The 21,156-nt window shown below is 42.3% G+C and overlaps 3 protein-coding genes across 4 annotated transcripts; 1 reads left to right on the top strand and 2 right to left on the bottom strand.

The window, feature by feature from the left end:
* Positions 1–5,104: 5,104 nt before the first annotated feature.
* LOC118427997 lies at positions 5,105–7,791 on the bottom strand. Its single transcript, XM_035837961.1, has 4 exons — positions 7,781–7,791; positions 6,858–6,985; positions 5,389–5,592; positions 5,105–5,262 (listed from the first exon to the last, which is right to left on the bottom strand). The coding sequence occupies exons 1-4, from the start codon at positions 7,789–7,791 to the stop codon at positions 5,180–5,182; spliced, it is 426 nt and encodes a 141-aa protein (XP_035693854.1). The 3' UTR covers positions 5,105–5,179.
* A 587-nt stretch (positions 7,792–8,378) lies between these two features.
* LOC118428264 (spidroin-1-like) lies at positions 8,379–17,027 on the bottom strand. 2 transcript variants are annotated; one of them, XM_035838280.1, is made up of 8 exons: positions 16,882–17,027; positions 13,789–13,878; positions 13,128–13,303; positions 12,559–12,714; positions 12,018–12,178; positions 11,380–11,463; positions 10,303–10,357; positions 8,379–9,708 (listed from the first exon to the last, which is right to left on the bottom strand). In XM_035838280.1, the coding sequence occupies exons 1-8, from the start codon at positions 16,910–16,912 to the stop codon at positions 9,547–9,549; spliced, it is 915 nt and encodes a 304-aa protein (XP_035694173.1). In that variant the 5' UTR covers positions 16,913–17,027; the 3' UTR covers positions 8,379–9,546. The 2 variants fall into 2 exon arrangements, with proteins under 2 accessions (XP_035694173.1, XP_035694172.1); XM_035838279.1 differs by having other exon boundaries at positions 12,559–12,717.
* Positions 17,028–17,970: 943 nt separating this feature from the next.
* LOC118428268 lies at positions 17,971–20,567 on the top strand. Its single transcript, XM_035838286.1, has 3 exons — positions 17,971–18,236; positions 18,679–18,800; positions 19,981–20,567. The coding sequence occupies exons 1-3, from the start codon at positions 18,216–18,218 to the stop codon at positions 20,312–20,314; spliced, it is 477 nt and encodes a 158-aa protein (XP_035694179.1). The 5' UTR covers positions 17,971–18,215; the 3' UTR covers positions 20,315–20,567.
* The last annotated feature ends 589 nt before the right edge of the window (positions 20,568–21,156 follow it).

The following is a 21,156-nucleotide window of genomic DNA, read 5'->3' on the forward strand; positions in this document are numbered from 1 at the left end:
CAGGGTCATGCCTCCTCGTAATTTAGAGCTCGCAGACTCGTCGTCCGATCGATTTTCGCCTAATGTTAGGGGGGTATTATGATACTTGCCAACAACTCCAGGATATCTAGTGACATAGTATTGATACTTGTGGGAATCAGATATACAAAAAAACAAACATAATCAGATCTAATTTCCGCAAAGTAAGCATGTCAAAGTAGTACGCTATTCCGTTGTCTCCATTGCTGCTGTTGTTAATTGAAACATGTCAAGTCCAACATGGAATGGGGCGAAAACTTTCTAAATCCGACAAAGTTTTAACTTAACAATATCTTATCAAATACATAACTTAGAGATAGAAATAAAGATATCCTGATGAATAGAGCACTGCGTGTTCTCCGTTAACGAGCAAAATCCAACTTAACATGTAAGCAGCGAGTTGAAATATAAGTGTCTTACTTATGCGCATAATAACTTTGTGATATATCTTTCTAATCTGATAGGTACGTATACGTAGACCTCGTGTTGTTGCCCTGAGCACGGAATCCCCAAATGAGCGATGTGTGCTGCGTGGTAATGTAGGTTCTAATGTGTCTAAGTGCAGTAGATGTAACTTAATGATATACACATAGTAGGTAGCGGGTTTATGTAATGATCTAACAATACGCACAATGTAGAAACTTCAACTACCAATTTCTAAATGCAAAGAAAGTTAAAAGATTGTTTCTTATGTTTCAAGTTTCTTTTTAATACCAAGTACACAGAGTTAAATCCTTCCCGCACCAGATGGTACATAAGGCGGCGCCCATCTCAGTTTCAGTAGCTTTGGGCCACCCTGGCACCCAGCTTTTATACAATCACTACACAGCAGGGGGCTAGTCCACTGGTAATGGTCTGTGTGTTCAACGTCTATACTTTTTTCAGAAGCTGAGTGCTAAGCAGAGAAAGCAGCATGTACCATTTTTTAATGTCTTAGGTATGACTCGGACAGGGATCGAACTCACGATCTTCAGACTGCAAAGCGAACACTCTACCCAGTCGGCCATTGCACCGGTATCAATAAAGACGTGTTAAAGATGGTTTGTTTGTTTGTTAGTGTACATCATAAAATCATGCCACTACTCTTCCTGGAGTCATAGTAATAAGAATAAATGAAATACATGAAATGAAAAAAAAAAGTTCGATGCCCACAACTCCCTAGACTCTCCCAGACTGACTACGCTGACTGTTATAGAGAGACTGCTTTGCCAGCGGAGTTTTGCTACCAGATGAGTTGGCTGGCAACCTTAGCAGGGACTTATTCCCCTGGCCAATTTCCCGATTTTTTTTGCCAAACTGTACTACCCCCGTACCCCCGTACGACGGCGTGGTGGAGGCACCCCCCCCCCTGCCCCGGTATATTTATGTCTCACACTTTAAGGACATGTTATACAGCAGAGAGCTCGCCATAATCGCCATGATGGACATGTGGTGCCCAGCTGGCACGCTGTAAACTTGATGGCTGCTAAAGTAAGAACGACCCTCACTCACATCAAACTTTAAGTACAAATGATTCTCACAGCTCCTAAACTTTAAGTAGAAACGATCTTTATCGACCTTAAACCTTAAATAAAAACGACATTTGCCGCTACTAAAAGTAAACGTGATCTTTAACTGGCCTTACGGTGGTAACCTGCCACATTAACGGCACTCTGGCGGTACTGCTGTGATCAATTTGTGGTTTACTCAGTGGTCAGAGAGAGCAAAAAGTTGGACAACCACCAACTCTCGGCTGGACGCAAGAAGGCGGCAAGTCAGTGTCTTTTTGGACTTACGATTACGTATACAGCAACATAGTCCAGTCTTCAAGTTTGACAATGACAATGATGAGAGAGACAGAGACATAGACAGAGAGAGACAGAGACAGACAGACAGACAGACAGACATAGAGAGATAGAGAGAGAGAGAGAGAGAGAGAGAGAGAGAGACAGAGACAGAGAGAGAGACAGACATAGAGAGACAGACAAAGAGAGAGAGAGAGAGAGAGAGAGAGAGAGAGAGAGACAGAGAGAGATAGAGACAGACACTGTCAGACAGACAGACAGACAGACATAGAGAGAGACAGAGAGAGAGACAGAGAGAGAGAGAGAGACAGAGAGACAGAGAGACAGAGAGAGACATAGAGAGAGAGAGAAAGAAAGAGAGAGAGAGAGAGAGAGAGAGAGAGAGAGAGTGAAAGAGACAGATACAGAGACAGAAAATGATTTAAACTTGACAAGCCAAACAGGGAAAGACAGCCTTACCATCTTAATATTGGAGAAGATTCACAATACAGACAAGTTTTAAACGTGAGCAACGAAGTTTTTTGGTGGAAAATAGAGAGAGCTCCACCCTACAGCCGTTACGCTAATGATTCTGCGTTAGAGTGAAACGCTTTTTTAGGGGCGGAATGGGGTTGATGTGCGCCCTACTACTTGACCTAAAGGTGGGTTCACACATGCGTATATATTCAAGTCCGTTTGAGGTGCGTATGAAGCTCTTAGTCTCTACCAGGCTCCACATGTCGCGGGAAAAATAGTACAAATTGGACAAATATAGATACATAACACGTCAGATGAGTTAGCTGATTGAGAAGTATGGTTAGTGACCCAGCTAACTTCGCTGACATGTTACCTGTTTACGTTTGTCCAAATTCTAATATTTTTCCAACGACCTGTGGGGCCTGGTGGAGGTAAATACTCCCATGCGCGCCTCATACGGACTTAAATATATACGCACGTGTGACCCCACCTTAACATCCATTTGCTGTGATCCTTTTATACCCAAAAGTTCCCTTCCTTCCTTCCCTCCCAATCGACTCATTTCCCCCTTTAATCTTATTCTTACATCCCAACACTTAAAGACTTAAACTTCGATCTAAATGCTACTCAAAAAGTACAGGCTTGTGTTTACCTGGGCTTGCTGTACGCCCGCCCGCCCGGCTGACAGCGGATCCCGTCTCTAACGGGGGATAGGCACGACAAGCGGGTGGTATTTAGAAAAGATTGGACCGACGCTATCGCACCTGCGGCTCACGTCTCAACAGGTGTGCACGCGCCGTTCACGTGCTCTTACGCCGCGACTAATTCCCATCCCCTCACCTCCAGTTAAGTGGATCTCTTCTGACAACGTTCTTATCTCAGAGCGCCGATCCCTGGAGGCTGCAGTTCGCACAACACGCGACAGGTGGCGCTGGTGTGGTACGATTTGAGACACGATTTCAGGAGCTTCAATATTCTTATCACACAAAAACTACCATCTGCAATGCACAGAGGTTAAATTCAAAGTCCTACGCTTGACACCATGACCGCTGAAAGAGTAACGCTGGTTCACCTTTATCCGCGGGGTAACCTATATACGTTAAAAAAATGATATTTAGTGATATTTAAGCCGGCGGACGGTTGGAATTCAAACAGTAGTATCTTGAACTTCGACCTGATACCCTTAGGGCCGATTTACACGAGGCAAAAAATCAAACGACGTACGTCGTTCAAACTGCCTCGTGTAAATCGGGCCTTAAATAACGTTTTTTTTTTACAATACAACGCTAGCGATACAGGCGGTTTCTTGATGAAATATCACCATAACTAGCTACATATCGCTGAAATTCCGAAAAGAAGGAAACATTCCCATGCGGCACGCTCCCCACTGTGACAAGAATTTTCCATCACGAGCGGAGTCGCCTGAGGTAAAGCTTCCCACTAATTCCTTCCAATTTGGCGGTTACGGAATAGATAACTACCGGGTACCTGACCCGCATGTAAGGACACGGGTGGGGTAGGGTTCGGTAAGTGGGATTTGGCGACTTTGTGGTGACTGTAATTAGACATACTGTGTCAACCAGTGTCACCTGTCTTAAGATGTTTTCACATGATATTAGCTATAGATTGCACTTATGGTAAATCCAAACATTCAAGAGAAAATATATATAGCGGTGCCGTATCCAGGTGATAGGCTTATATGAGCGGCGCCATGGAGTAGAGTATATACGTACAACAATGTTGATACATTCGTCATCAATTCAATCATGGACAAAATCAAACAAATATGAGACATGATACGCATAGAAGCACAGTAGAGGAATAGGAAAATCGTACTGACTGTTGCCAAAATGCGTTTCCAAATTTTACTTTGTTCTACCTTGAACTCACCATGTAAAACACTCTTCACTCCTATCACATTTTATTTAAGTTCTATCTATCTATTGTTCTTCAAATTCTACACAAATAAATCGATGCATCGAGCCCTTTTTGTTCTAAGATTTGAAAAAAAAACCTTTTTCTAAGTCAACTTTTTACTTATTTAATATCTGTTTTTCCCCCCGCTGGTTGCTTCACCAGGACTTCTGATGTTCTTATTCTTGTCTTGAATGAAAAATGTCTTCTAGTTTTCCACTGTCCCTAAAAGTAGAACACTCCTTGCGGGTATTGTTGTAAACGCCAAGGTCAAGTGAAGAATGATCACGCCATAAAACGGTTTTACATCCGACCATATGGTGATGCGCACATTACACCTGCTGATGACTCCGCAAATATCAATACAACTTCCCGTTAAACGCACCTCTCATGGACAGGCTACGGTTTTAGCCTGGAGAAAAATCAATGATTACCTTACCTGAATCAATGTTCTACCGGTGCTGGGCGGTGTTAGATGATGCTCCGTGTCGGATCGTGTGGTGTTGTATTGACTTTAGCCTACAGCAGGCCTTTTTAGAGCCATGTTGATTTGATTGTTTGGATGACAACCGCGCGCGCGTCAATTTTCGGCCGTTTTTAGAAGTTCTCAACCATGCTGTAGATCGAACGACGCAGCAGCAAAATGAACAAATATGTGCTGCAGATTTGGAAAAAAAAAATTCATACGACATAACTGAAGCACTGGGTGCCGGGATTCGAACTCATGCGACATTAGCACCAGGCTAGAGGCGAGTAAAAACAGTCTCATGAGTACTCTCCAAGCAGAGGTTCGGCTCCGGCTGTTTTTTTTAAACGTTTTTTAGTTTTTTTTTTATCGGGCTTTCTTTATTTGTCATTTTTTCCTGAAGTATGCCAGTTTTCACACAGCAAGATACAAAACAAAATACAAAGCCCGGTAAAAACGACTAAAAGTATAGCCGGAGCCTAACCTCTGCTTGGAGAGTATCCCCTGAGTCCTAGGATTCGAACCCAGGTCCACCAGCTCACTAACCCAACGCCATCACCGCTACTGAGGCCAAAAGGTCCAGACTAGTTGGACTGGTCAGTTGGTGGTACTTGAACCTCACTGCTATGTATCCGATAAACACAAACATGCATAGCAACAACCTCAAACTTTTGAAGTGGAGCAACAACGTAACGCTCTAGAATGTACTTCAACATGACAAAGTCGTAACTTAGGCGTTCTAGTACATACCTGTTACGTGTGTAAACTTTACTGGTCCATGCCGCCGTTCCCGAACGCCGATCCCGTCACGTACCGATAGCGATCCGTCACTCCCTTCGGGGCCCCTCGCGCCCAACCACCGTGAAATGTCCGGCTGTTCCCCGCTGATGTTGACAGAGACGCACGAGCGCTGCCCACACTTCGCCTTAACCACCGCCTTGGCTAGGAATAGCTCTGTACATAAGGCCACGTGGATTTGATTACATGGATGGCATCCTCTTGGAACACAAAAACTGATGCGAGTATGCGAAGAAAAAAAGTTTGACCCCCCAAAAATTGCCTTCATTATGAAATGTAAGTATTCAGGAAGGTTGAACATATGACTGAATATACAGAATATATAATGCACCTAAAAACAATTTCTTCATTTTTTCTTCTTCGCATCTTGGAATATTCTGTGACATTAGTATACGTTTTCCGACATTTGTTTTTGCAGTCCACGGCATATATTTGCTTCTTTTGAAGCTGCGCCGTACGATTTACGATATGTTGCAATATGTTACAATATATAAAACTTTTTAAAATCATTTTTGGAAACGGCCGGAAATTGATGCGCGCGAGGATGTCATCCATATAATCAAATCACCATAGCCTAATGTACAGGGAGTGGTCCGGGTGTAATACGGGTTAACTGGCGATGGCCACGACGGAAATGACCACCACTTCACATGCAGGAGATGGAAAGGGTGGTTAACACTGAGTGCTTGACCTGTGGTCACAGGCAGTGTTTTACACTACGGCCATTCTAATTTGATGCTTTGGTTGACGTTTCTGAAGAAGATTGTGCCGTACTACAAGAGTTTACGGGGAATTTTTGTAAGTGATGAAGTATGTAGTGTCACCTTGGTACATAGTTTCAGGGAGACTGAATATAGTCGATCCAGATAGGATAGTTTACAATAATTTAGATGCAATGTTATATACATAGACTTATTTGATATATTGGTTGACCTATCTGAAGAAAAATGTACTGAACTGGTATAAATCCAAGGTAACATTACAAACTTCCACCAACTCTGTTTTTATGTAGATATAATATCATTTGGAATGTTACCTTGCATATAGTCGAGTCAGAAAGATTGGCTGACAATAGTTATATATGCAGTGTTATATACACGGAAAAATTTGATGTTTTGGTTGACGTATCGGCAAAAAATCTTGCGTAGCAAAGTAGTTGGTCACAAGTTACTAGTAGTTTGCTGCACAAAAATGAAGATTGTCTTTTTAACAAGACAACAGCAACCAGTAACGCTGGGTTGAACGGCTACTGTCGATTCAATTCCTTGATAAAAACGATAACTGCGCGCATTAAAATGTCTTTACGGCCGTGCCAGCCTGTGAATGAGGGGGGGGGGGGGCAATGACAACCGAAATATGACCTCTACCTTTGACCTTACAACGCCTAACATTTACCAACACTCTAAGAATCTACGATTCACCTGTAACGATCACTTCAGATGGCTTCAGGCAACGCTGCACCCACTTTTCCTGCCGAAAGCGTCGTGTAATGTTTACAATGGCACAAATTGCAGAAACTCCGTGAACTTGTTTGACCCGTGACGTTGCCCTTTGTCGTCCGTGACGTCACAGCCGTGTCACGTGATTGATGACGGGGAACACCCTAGCAACCGGATTGCTGATTCGGTCATTTAAAATGATACAGCAGGATCTTTTTGGGGGCAGCAATTCCTATATAGGCGTGGTTATACAATGTGGAACGTTTGGGTTATGGGAAAATACGTGAAATTCTAGTTTTGTTTTCGATTTCTTGAGTTCACGTGCCTATCACGTGATAGGCGCATGCTCGCCTTGACAACCGCACTGTTGACCATCATCATCCGGTCTCCAGACTTCGTAACTTCGGCTCGGTGTACACTTCGCTCTCAACCATGCACAAAATTACCCATTCTACAAAATCCAAACATTGGTGAACAGGTAAGCATCTGTGTTGACGTACTTGGCGCTTACTAGAAGTTGTTCTTGTCCAAAGTGAGGAGGCATTACGTTACCCGTTAGCTGGGTGAGTAGAGCCCTCTAGCGACTCGCAACTGCAATGCAACGTATTGCCAGTACTAGGGGTGAGTACCAGTATAGAAAAATCAGGCCCAGGTCCGGTCCAAAGGATCACGTCCAGGTCCGGACCTGATTCAATATGTAAAAACTTGTGAATGGACAATGGTCCATTCCGCTAAAAAGAAATATGTTTGGTGGAGTATTTGAGTCTGACTGGGACAAATCCTACAAGGCTAACTGCCACTATAGGATTGTCTGTAAAAGCCTGAGCGATGTTCTCTTTGTACAATCACATCAAAGCTTTCTTTCAAGTCATTGAAACATTTTTGAAGACATGTGTTCTTCCTACCTCTTTCTCATGCTGTGAAGTAAGGAAAAATTACCACAACTTCAACTTCGTACATGGTCTTAGTATTGACAGATTCCTTTGTATTTTGTAGGCGTCAACAACACCACACTGTATAAACATTACCTCCAAAAAGTACACACAGTACAAACTGCCTACTACACATGGTTGTAGAATATGGTTGAAGAATGAGAATATGACAGTCACCTTCCCCTGTACTGTAAAATGTAATCATTGCTTTGTATTTGTATCAGTCTTACTTGATGAAGGTAATATGTTGACAAAAAGTACTGTGACAGTTTATGTAACCATCAGTTCATAAAGGTGTTACATGTTTGACTATGCCACAATTTTGTTACTACTTGGTCACAAATTCAGAAACAAACGTTGAACATAGAATCACATGACAATTGAACTGGGTAACTTCAACAGACAATTATGTACCAAGTAACAGACTAACAAATACAATAAGCACTCTGTGTATTTGAATGTTTTGCTGGATTATGTTAACTTCTTTTCTTGGTACAGCTAAGTGGTCTACTACTCACACATTGTTTCTGTTATATGTGCTCTCTAACATCTCTTTTTATTGGGATCCCTCATTGCCCCCCTCCCCATCATCCACTTAAAAATCTTATCAACACACTATACAAAATGGAACAATGACTTCTGGACTTAAGACTAGCTTTCACAGTATTCTAGTACAACTCCAGTGAGGTATGCCAAAAGAAAGAGTCACCTGCTTCATTTTGACACTGCTATATTGTTTAAAAAGTTCCTGTTTTCAAATGTATGTTTAGAAAAACAGCAAAACATTATGACAAAGTGAAAAATTACAATGGTTCTTGGTCCACAAAAGTCAGAATAGGTCAAACATATGTCCTAATCTACTTTTTGACAACATTCTTTTCTTTTTTACATTTGCTGAATATAAACTTCACACAAACACGTATACAAAGTTTACAAGTTCTGCTAAGTATTGTGTTTCGTCTGTCATTCACTACATGGTTATAAAGATAAGAATTGTTCAGCACTTATTCTTATAGTTTGGATATCATACAGGCTCTTATAGAGAGATGTGTTGGAAAATTCAAGTACCAAATTCACACATTTTAGAGCTTGACTGTATGAAGATTCAGTACTTGATTACACTGTAATTAGACGGGAACCCAGAGCTGTGTATATGTAACCCACTTGCCAAACAGGTGTGCTATGATATCATCACTACCTGTGCACAAGCATTTACACATCACCACTTCCTGTGCACTTCTGGTCCTACATTATCAACTCATGTGCACATACATGTACTAGGAAGATCAGTTTCGAAGAAGAAGTGATGTAAATTTGAGAGAGTAATGCCAAACGTCTAGTGAGATGTACAGCAAACATGTGGCTATGATTTGGGAGAAAATCTGAACTTGCTGAGTAACAGAGTGAGTTCTTGGTACCTACAGTCACAACTCACGGCATCCATCTAGACATACCACACTCACAGTTAACAACAAAAACACTGTTGCGGAAAGTCAAACTTTTGGAAAGCAAAGCAAAAAAGAACTTTTAACTGTTACAACATCAATTATTATTTTCACTGGCTTGAAGACCAGGTGATGGTAAAAACATTTTATAAACCAGAAAATTTTTCCAGCAAGTCTCATTTCACTTTCCATTAGTATCAAAAGTTCAACTTTCTACAAAGTCTTTTTACCGACACAGATGAGCTGTCTTGGGAGGAGGAAAAAATCAACCATAAAAATGTGAACACTCGGTCATCAGTGTAGTGTGACCATCCTTCCCATGGCCCCGCCCCTGCCGCGTCCACGGCCGCCGCCCCGCCCGCGACCTCGCCTGCCCCCGCGACCTCTGACCTGCTGCCCCCTACCAGATGTCTGCTGCGTCGCAGAGAAACGGTCGCTCAACGTCTTGAAGCCGCCCTGGGGAACACAAAGGACAAAACAAGGCGGTCAGAGATGGCAGACTTCACCCCCTCACACAACACAACAAGGCAATCAGAGATGGCAGAATTTACCCCCTCACAACACAACACAACACAACAAACACAACACAACACGGCTTTCAGAGATGGCAGACTTCCCCCCTCACACAACTCAATACAACAAAACAAGGTGATCAGAGATGGGAGACTTCAACCCTCACACAACACAATACACTGCAATCAGAGATGGCAGACTTCACCCCCTTACCCATACTGGTTTGTAACCTCCCCAGTACCACTGTAAGACAAATATAGCAGGACTGAGGATGTATGACACTGCTGCATTGTGTACATTGGGAATTGCAAAACACACTCACACACATGGACAGGCAGACACACTTTCACGTTGCTTAAGTTGTAGAAAGAATAAAGCAAAATTTACAAATTGGGGTGGGAGAAGAAAAAAAAAAGACAATTATAATATGACCAATACAAATTCAATGGTAATACCCACTGGCATAAAAAGACTCCCTTAGATTTTACACAAGATAATTATTATTATAGTTCTTTTGATGAAAACAAAAGTACCCACCTTGTTCCCTGCATTGTTGAACCCTCGGGAGAAGTTTTGGTTCTTCTGTGAAGGCCTGTGAGGGAGAGGGTGGGAAGTTAGAGCGGTTCTATCTTTCATTTCTGTCCAAACTTTTACATTTATCAACCCATGGACCTGGGAATTGGAATGAGAAAAGTTTGTTGCATAAAATATGAATCTGTCTTAGGTCTTGTCGAATGACCATCCATGGAACCTCCAAAAGGTAGAGTATTCTAAATGACTTATATGTCCCACAATATCATACAAATCTTTAAATGAAACTTTTGGCAAGTTCAAAGAACAGCAGTTATCCTTGGTTGACATAAAGCTCATCATCATCATCATCATTCTCGCCGCATATCAGACTTCGCTGCGGCGGGCCGTCATCGTTCATCGACATAAAGCTAGCACTGAGTGCAACAACACAATGCTACAGCTGGTGTTTCCAGTTAATCTCCAAGCAGATCCTACAATGGCATAAGATAGTGCAAAACTGGGCAAGGAGTGTAGTCAGTCAAGAGGTGTGCATTTGCCATGTAGCGAAACACTTCTAAGCCGGCTTCACTCCTCTGCCAGCTTTTGATACTATCTTATGCTACCGTAGGATCTGCTTGGAGATTAGTTTCCAGCCAAACGCACCAGGTAACCCCTACTCTTCTGTGGGTGTTGGGTTCTGTTACATGTTTCTGAAATTCAGGTGAACATTACCAGGGCTCGAAATACCACCAGCATAATATTATTCTGCAGGTTAGTGCAGGTAAAATTGGAGCTGTGCAGATATTTCTGGTGTCTACCTGCACCTAACATGCATTGGTACATGTACTGGGTTTTATACATAAATGTCATATGGTGTAGGTGTGTGTGTGGATTGTTATTAGCTGCATTGACTGATACCACCTATAAAGTGTAGAAGAAAAAATAGCAACGGTTCCTGAACAATTTTAGTATGATTCATGCTTCCTAAATTCAGAGTGGTGCAGGTAAAATTTGTCCGGTGCAGGTAATTTTCAGTGTTATCTGCACCAGTGCAGGTATGCAGAAAATAGTAATTTGAGCCCTGATTAGGTAATGACTTACCCTGGTGCTCCCTTGGGCAGAGTGTTAGGGACTGTCACACTCAGTATTTGGGCAGGGGGAGGGCCTCTTGGGGTGTTGTTCCGGCTGTAACAGACAGGGGGAGCACATTATCAAGGTTTCTTACCACCCACTAATGACAACATGTAAGATTTATCATTTTGAAATTATGTAAAAATACACCAAGAATTTCAACACCTTCAAATGCCTCTATAGTAGAGCTGGATGTAAGGGTAGAAAGGAGGACATTTATACAACATCTTTGTCATTCTATGTCTTATGATAGCTAAATCATCTGTTTTGGAAAAGAAATGTACTTGAAAAATCCCATCTGCTTGGACAATGACGTCTACAACAAGACAGGGTTAATGACCTCTACCTCATTGTTCCAAGCTTCTTGGCCCTGAAGTGACAGACTAAAACCTGCCTCTGGGCAAGTAAGAGTGAACCCACAACAATGGACAAATGGCAGACTTGCAATTACATACAATTGCAACTGACTGGATACAAAACATATCGATTTAACAGACAGGCTGAATTTTTTCTGTCCAAACAAGCAATTTTCGGTCCTAGACGGAGGGACGGGATCTGAGAGTATCTTTGGATACAAGAGAACTCAAAATTTCTAAAATAACACCTACTTTCTTCTGTTCTGTTGTTGTGGTTGATATTGTTGTTGTTGTTGTCTGTTTCCCTGGAAACCCTGTAACGCCCCTCTCCTGTTCAGCTGACCCCGACCACGACCTCCACCCCTACCACGACCTCCGCCCTGACCACGCCCTCGACCTCTCTGCTGCTGAGGCTGGGGGCAAAGGGCAAAGGTTAATGAAATGTCAGCAGAGAGCACTTTGATTATCAAACATGAATTTCTACTTATGTTACAGCATATATAGTTACTTTGTACATGTAAGCTTTATGACAACATATCTACTGAACCAGTTTTGTCTGTGTCAAACTTAATTCAAATTTCAAGCACATTACCGGTAATTCAATATGAAACAAACAACAACTACAGAACACATCAGAACACAAACGCCTGTTGCAGTCCCCTGTTCTAGAACTGTGATAACTACAGAACACTATAGAGCACAAACCTGTTGTTGTCCCCAATTCTAGAACTGCTATAAGTATAAGACAGAACTCAAACCTGTTGTAGAATTGCTCACTCTACAGAACACCCACCTGTTGCAGCCCCCTGTTCTGGAACTGTTTGTTCTGTCTGTTCTGCTGTTGTTTCTGCTGCTGTTGCTGCAGACGTTGCCGAGCCTGTTGAAGCTTCTGTTTCCGCAGGGAGTTCAGCTGACTGCGCTGGTTCTGAGGTCTGTTAGGGCCTGGCTGCTGCTGGGTGGGAGGAAGAGAAACTTGTACTTTGCAATTGGTATCTTAGGCTGCATTATTTCATTTGCTTGCTTTACAGACAGTTGCTAACAAACATTCAGCGATGGGGACAACAGACGCTGGTAGTAAAACTTGACTCTGGCTATATTCACTTCTGAAAGTGTGAATGCTAAGGTATGATTTTCCTGATAAAATATGTCATTTTTAAAAGCTTATGAAAGTACATTTTCGACAGTTACATGTCATATTTTGGGACGGATGAGACAAAATTATTTTCCTTCCCAAGACGGAAGGACTGTTCCTGGAGACAACCCTGCTTTTGCCATCTGCACACTTGAATTACGTCCATAGTCCAACATAGCTGTCAGCACCTGCATTCATATGGAGAGTGAGTGAAGACAAACATGGCTCACCTGTGCTCCTCCTTGCCTGTTCAGTCGGCCGGCCCCACCCCCTCTTCCCCTCCCCCCACGACCTGCTGCTCCACCCCTCCTGGCACCTCTCCCCACCCCTCGGGTGGACGTTCCCGCCCCTCGGGCACCGCGCCCACGGCCTCGTATGGCCTTGAGAGCCAGGGCGGCACGAGCACCTGGAAAGGAAGAAAGAAAGAGGTGGTTTTAGTTTTACATGATTATGAAACCATGTGCTAGCATTACTCAAAGACACCTTTTTTTTATAGCTACTGTGCCAATGCTAAAGTAAAGAAGCAACAAATACATTTTGAAAGTGTGTAGAAAGTGTTTCAGTATCTATAATATAAACTGAAACTGTTTTCTCATGCTTTTAATCTGGCTACTTGAGACTTGGCTGGATAAAAGCTCTGCCGAACCATGTTTGACTGAATGCCCGGGTATAGCAGGGGTACAGCGCAGCTTGTAATTGTGATAAACCAAGCAGTGTCCTAAAAGTCAATCCTGCCACTATGCTGCTCACTTTGAAAGTTTGAGTGCGGCAAAACAATCATTATAACTCCAGTCTAGAATCTAATTCCAGATTAGATTCAACACTGCTTTATCAAAACTCTGGTGGCCCAAGGTGGTTGTGTAGCTTTTCCTTAAACTTAAAGCAGCCTACCTGGTTTGCCGATGATTTTGGTGACTTTTTTGCCCCGCCCCTGCCGCGCTGCCTCCCGCTTCTCCTTACGGTTCTGCTTGATGATGTCATCTGGAAAACAACCAATAGCAGGGACTGATCAGATGAACATTTCATGCAAATGGGCTGTGCAGGGAGAATGCCTGTAGTGTTTCTACATTCTCTTCTCTTCGGTTCTTTTTGCCTCGGGAGAAAATACTTAATACTACATTGATGGCAATTTGATGCTACATTGATAAACTAATAAAACACCAGCTTTTTAGCCACTGGGAAACAGATGGTTATACTACATTGACTAACTAACAAACAAGAGCCAGAGAAATACGCCATCATCTGAATATTATATACCTTAGTTAGTAGTACCGCTTTATATCCCTTTATTTTCTTTAACAATAACATGAAAACTTTTATCAGTTTTTCGCTTTTCATATTAACGTAACATTAAGTGTTTATGAAATATAGACTTGTACTATTTACCTTGTACAAATTTTTCTCTGTCTGTGGCTCACAGAGAAGAACTTGTTGTACAATTTACATACAATTACAAAGTACAGTAGGGGCATCTTCTCTGGATAGCTTTAAAGAACGCTTTCAGATAGATGTGCAAAAGTTAGGTGTAACGGGTCATTCAGTGTAATATAACCAGCTGCTGCCATGCCGCGTGCCTGCGAAGCTGGTGTGTTACGTCGAAGGGCGGTTATACCGGCTATATAGATACAGAAGCTGGTGTGTTATGCCGAAGGGCGGTTATACCGGCTATATAGATACAGATACAGACTGTGACTCAGAGTGTGAGATAATAATTAACTTGATCAATTCGGCCAAGGAGGGGGCACTGGCAGATACAGTCCCGGACAGCAGAGTTTGTGTTGCCTTTCTACAAGGACGTTACATCCTTTCCATCAACATCCGGCTTTTCAGAGGCTATTACAAAGTACGACCCCCTCCTGACAGCAGCTGTTGCCATTATCCGCCCCTCCTCTCTGTAAATGTGTAATCCAACACCTCTCAGCTGTTCTTTAAAACATCACATCCTGGTTCAAGGGTCGACACCTGTCAATCATTCATGCAGGGAGACTAGGAATTTAACATTCAGATTGAGAATAAATGGACTTCTGCTTTAATGTGCTTTAAGTTTAACTACCTGCTATGAAAGATAATAGTTTTGATTAAAACTGGTGTGGTCAAATTACTTTTGGTAAACAATAATACTACATGTTGTATGGAAGTTAAACACAAACATTGAAACAAACATGTCAAAGTTGATAGGTAGAGCAGTTACACAACTGCCGATTAAGATTTACATAAATATTAATAGGTAATTCTTGGCTTACCCACAAAAAATACAAAATCCCTAATCTTACGTGATCAACTTTTAGCGCCTTTCTTACCCTAGTCTAGAATTTGTGCTGAAAGTACGAAAAGTTATTGATATGATTTATAAGTTTACATTGTATTCCTACCCAAAGGGCAGGGTCTTTATTTAGCTGTAGCTGCTTCACAAAGCCTGACTGCTGAAGTGACATATTTAATGGCATATCTGTCCTTGATGTATATACAAAAATACTAGTAAGCACTGGCCTTCACCAAAGATCATCAGTTCCATTCTATCATGTATGACATCAGAATGTTTGGCATGTTTTGCTGTGTCAGGTACACCACAGAGTAGTTTAATTACTAATCTAAAATTTTTGGTCTGGTTCAAGCAAATCAGGCAAAGAGTAACAAAAATATGTTGTGTCTCCAATTGACAATGGTTGTGAAAAAAATTAGGGTCGTTATTTAGGGACTCTGTTTTAATACTTTGCCTTTTCATAGATTTCAGTCGAAATGATCCACTTATGAAGTTATGTGCCCTTTGATATGTACTATCACGACATGTTCCATACAGGATACTAGTATTCTAATTGCAGGTCCATATCATGCAGGGTGTCCCCATCGAGGAACCTAGGTTCAGTGCATTCTTCAGCGCGTCTGTCTCTATGACCTCTTTATAAAGTCATAAATTCAGGTTGAACCTTCAAGTCCCTTGCTTGAGATGTGGTAGACCCGAAAAGAAGGCTAAATTTGGCAGGTTTTAGTGTTGGTGGGGTAACCGAAAACAAAATGTTTTTTTTTTCTAGGTCAAAGTCAGACTCATTGTGATCTCATCAAATCTGTATTGACAAACTATAGCTGACAGTAGCGTGCAGACCACACAACTTTAGTGTACCAACCACAGACAACTATCCAACCATGATGGACAAAGTTGTGATGGAACCCCTGAACTTGGAATACCAAAGGATTCCAGCTGACAGCAATGTGGTGTGGGACCGATACAGGGTCATGTATTTTGGGATGGTTGACGCTGTGGACATACTGTAAATGCACTTAAGTTCGCGGGGATTTAATTTCACGGTAGAGGGAAAAACGACTTTTCGCTGTGGTTTTAAGTTCGCGGTAGCACCACGTCCTGTAGTCTCTTACTTCCATTGAAAAATATTCACGGTGGTTTTACTTTTAAGTTTACGGTGAAGTGGCCACCACAACCATGAAACCACTGTGAAAGTTTCTACATTTACAGTATATTCAGTGTCAAGTTGCTGCTTTTATATTCAATGATCACAGTTTAGTGTTGGCATCTATAGTAACTCCAGTTATTCCATAGCATGGAAACTAAGACTAGTATTGCGTTTCAACGTAAGCTTTATAAACAGCTTAGAATGTCCCAGTTACATAGCCATCTGATCACATAAACATAGAGAAGATAGAGTACTACAAATCATGTTGTCTGCATGATAACTGCCCCCCTCCCCACACAACACACATGTCATCATACCAAGTCAAACCCCAGTATTTTAACGATACTGCAAGTAGCGACCATTGAACACTTGTGTCCCTACAAACATTTCACAGTGAAGCTCAGTCCATAGCTAGACACCCATTTACTTACAGACAACAAACGATAAACACAAATTCCTTTGGAAAATTTATCAAACATATCCAAGTCCGGGTGATTATTTGTCTTCCGAACTTGTGCGCTCTCCCTCGCAAATCTGGGCGGTTTATTTTACAGCTATTCAAAGCAACACTCACCTAGTGACATATCCACTTTGTCCACATCCATTTTCGGTAGGTGCGTTGGTTGTAGAGCAGTTGTAAAGTGAGAAAAAACAGAGCTTTCTACTCCGGCGTCCACGAAACACTTTCTCGATCGGCTTCCTCACCGAAAATAAAAACAAAGATGGCGTCTGTCACGTGACCACCGCTGACCAATGGCAGCGGCGCGAGTCACCAGATCCTGGGCACGAGATGCACCTGTTCTAGTTAGCAGTTTCACCTGCTCTATCATTCACCTGGTCGACTCAACTAGGTATTGAATAAACAAATGAATAAATAAACAGACAAACAAACAAACAAATAGACCACTGGAAGAATAGCTGGCAACAAAATGTTTGACATTGTTGTAATAGCTAAAAGTGGATCTGAATAAAGTCAAAGTCAAAGTCAATAGATGGAATTTAAAGTTTTGAATGCTTTTTACTTCATCAAGGGTGAAGTCTATGTCTTAGAACAAGGTCGACGGAGTTTGACCGAAAATTTAGGGTAACGGCGTTAAGTCCCTATAACTGTTAAGTGTTATTAAATAATTCAGTGTTGGTAAGAAAGTTTGGCAATTTCTATAAGGTAAAGTCTATGCTTTACTAGACATTAACACATTTGAAACTTTCATGACTTTAGTACACATTTAGTATTTACAGTGAAGTGACGATGGACATCCAACAACAACAGTATTTACAGCCATAATCCGTTACATAACGTTACATACACTATAACGTTACAGTGGAACATAGAAGTGCTTTAATTTTTTTCGCAACAGTTGCACTTCAGCAGATATTATCACTTCGTTTAGATATCAAGCTACGAAATGAACATTAATGAAATTTCCCAACGTCGCCTAAATTTAAGCTATACATACATACAACTCATAAATGCTAAAGAACAATGAGAAGTTAACGTTAGATCGTGGCAAAGCAAATTGCCCATCGAGCACATTTCGACCTTGGCCCCCTCCAGAAACACACGATGTACTCTTCCATCGCTGCAGTAACGATAAGACAGTCTCCTGAGGACTTGAGGTATGGCAACGATCCAGTCTTGGAACCGTAAATAGCTACTGCCGCAGTCTTCTTTATATCCTGTGCTGGGACAGACGTTCTTTTCAGTCCAGGACGCCATTTTGTGTAAGGGAACGTCAGCACTAGGAGTAAGGGAAACGACACGAGCTTCTTCTGCAGGGCTGTAAGAAAAGTACAAAGTTAGCATGCAGACCCAGGAATAGCGTCTTGTCTTTGAAGTCACGACTGGAAGTGGTGGTGGACGACTTGTAGAAGCAGGGGAAAACTGAGGAACTATATCATCGTCTTACCATGGACAAGAAGAAGCCAAAGGCAAGTAACGAGTGAAAACGTTAATCTTGAAAGTAAACGTCACTGAGGGAATTCAGTAGAGACAGTTTTCATTGATTTCAAATTATACAAGGGGGATCGGTTTTATGTAGAGTAGCAAACAGTGATGATTAAATTGCATACTGAACTTCTGATTCTTGTACATTACCGGCGATTTATTACTTTACCAAATGCAAATTTCCGTTTCTTTTGAGAACTTTTGCTACCTTAGAATCTACATAACCACTGATTGACGTGCTTAAAAGCTCGTATTTTCCCAGAGCTATCGTAGAGTGGAATTTGTTATCACCAATAAACATTGTATAGTTTTAATTTTTACAGATAGATTAGGGCGTTCAGTGTAACACAACCATTATATAGATACAGATACGTATCAGCTAAAGTTCTCTGTTATTTCCCAGCACTAAAATCATCTCCATTCCAGGGTTGGGACGACTCGTTCATGTACACCCATGTGGACCCGGACCTGCTGCAGGAGAGGGTGGCGCTGACGTCACTGGGGCTCGGATTCGCCCGCAGCCGCGTGCACAACTCCAAGGACAGAGCGTAGGACGATTGTTTGCTTGTTTGTTTATTTGTTTGTTTGTTAAAAGGTGAGATCGCGTGGCGCAGCGGCAGCGAGTTCGACTCCTGCTATGTCACCGATCTTGTGTCCTTGGTAAAGGCACTTTACACGGCTTTCCTCACTTTACTCAGGTGAAAATGAGTACCTAGCTTCGGCTAGGGTCGTCCTTTGGATAGGACATTAAATAGAGGTCCCTCGTTTGCGATGGTGCAAATCCTAATTCCGTCTAGAGTTGGTGATTCTCTACAAATCACCCGGATTCCAGGAAGAATAGTGACATATCAGTCACTGATGGAGATCTGTATCAAACCGAACCAAGACACATTGTTCCTATCATCGTAAGACTATTGGATCACAATGATGTATCATTTCTTGGAAATCTATGCCCGATGGCTAATTGTAATCAGAAATATCGGTCACATCTGAAAATAGTATCGATAGAAATAAACATGAGATAAGCCTTTGGCTCAATTTGCAGACCCCGGATCGGACCATGCCCTGGCAGGCCCATGTCCCAGTTTCCTTTCCGGCTTGTGAAAAAGAAGAAGCTACAGTGGTTTGGCCATGCTACAAGAGCAAAGGGCACTCTGACTCACACTATACTGCAAGGAAGGGCGGAGGGTGCAAGACCTAGGGGACGTCCACGACGGACTTGGACTAGTGACCTGAAAGAATGGTCGGGACAAACAGTACATCAGCTAGAAACCTTGGCTGAAGATAGAAGGAGATGGAAAACTTACGTTGATGGCATTGCTGCCCCTACGGCCGGTGAGGCTATGGGACCGGTGAGGTGAGGCGAGGTATCAGACCAGCAGCCTACAGACAGACTTTCTTATATTCTGGAAAAGTTGAACTGTAATTTCCAAATCGAAAAATTCGACTTAATGCAAATTTCGACTGAACCCCTCCAGTCTTTATTCACAATTGGGTAAGTCCAATTTTCTTGTTGGAAATTACAACTTTTCCAGGATGTCTCCTACCAACACAGATGAACATTCAAGTTACTTTATTATGTTGTAGTCCAAGTATCGCCACTCAGAAAAGGGGAAAAAAACGTTTTCACACCTTAACTGACCTTTTTTTTGAATGGGTGCTTAAGTATAGTTCGCACTTTACATCACAGTTTATTCTTATCACTATCGTTTTTTTACCCGTGAACAGAAAACGTATCGAGAGACTGAAGGACCAGTTCGACAATGACTACCTGACTCCCAGCTTCGCATACGGCCGGACCGAGGAGCTCCACCCGGAGCGGCGGGCAGCCAGGAAGAGGAACGCCGACCGACAGACCAGGGTCGCCCCGGTGGACGACGACGGTCCCTTGAAGCCGAAGAGCTCGTTCGAGAAGAGGCTGGAGAGGTCCAACAACCTGGTGAGGACCACGCAGACTAACATCCGGGGTATGGATGACGCAGCACGTGACCCTTACGTCATGGGGATTCAAAGTCGTATGAGGGCTGCAAGGAGGCAAGAAGCTTTATATCAAGTTGACTAAACCGCCTCGAAGGAAGTGAAGAAACAAGCAAAGTTGATGAACAAAAACATTATCATTTAATAGCATGAGCAAGTGAGGATGGGCTATATGGAGAAGGGAAAATGATACATGTATTAGCAATGATATTGTTTGCAGCATTATTTGTAGTAATGTCGAATATATGAATACTAGTAGTACAGAAAGAGATATACAGAAAAGTTCCGGACTTTCTGGACCTGACAGTTGAAAAAATAAACTAATGGGCTCGAGTAAATATCGACTCGGTCTGTTGTATTGTTACTATTTGCTAACGTCCGCACTGCCGCATTCACACACACACAAACAAACAAACAAGCAAACACACGCACACGCACACACACACACACACACACACACACGCACACTCACTTCGGGCGAGTCTATTCAGAGGTTTGGGGAGGTCTGGCCTGATCCTGTAGCTTACGGCACACTGTAAGGCTTAATTGTGTTGAGAAAGCTTGCATCTACAGCAGAAGCCGGATAGCACAACGGTTTACCGCACACTTCTGTTAATTTAATGGAATGCCAAAATCCTGTGGTGGTGCGGTGCAGCTGGATAACATCGCTTTGTTGCACCACCCGGATAATTGCATAAAATATGCTGGCAAATAGGGTGTGCAATTAAACGGCTTCACTGTACTAAATGATGACAAACAATTGTGACAACTTGCTGGGGAAAACTGTATTCTTGAAAAGACCTTGTATGGATCAAGCGTACACAGAGCACTGTGGGACTTTGGGGATAAATCCTTTATGTAATAATTAGGACGGTTTTAGAAGAGAAAAGTCTGCTGATTTCAACACCATAGCGCCCTTTTCAAGTT

This window comes from Branchiostoma floridae, chromosome 12, assembly GCF_000003815.2.
Source record: "Branchiostoma floridae strain S238N-H82 chromosome 12, Bfl_VNyyK, whole genome shotgun sequence".
In the NCBI taxonomy this organism is placed as follows: domain Eukaryota; kingdom Metazoa; phylum Chordata; class Leptocardii; order Amphioxiformes; family Branchiostomatidae; genus Branchiostoma; species Branchiostoma floridae.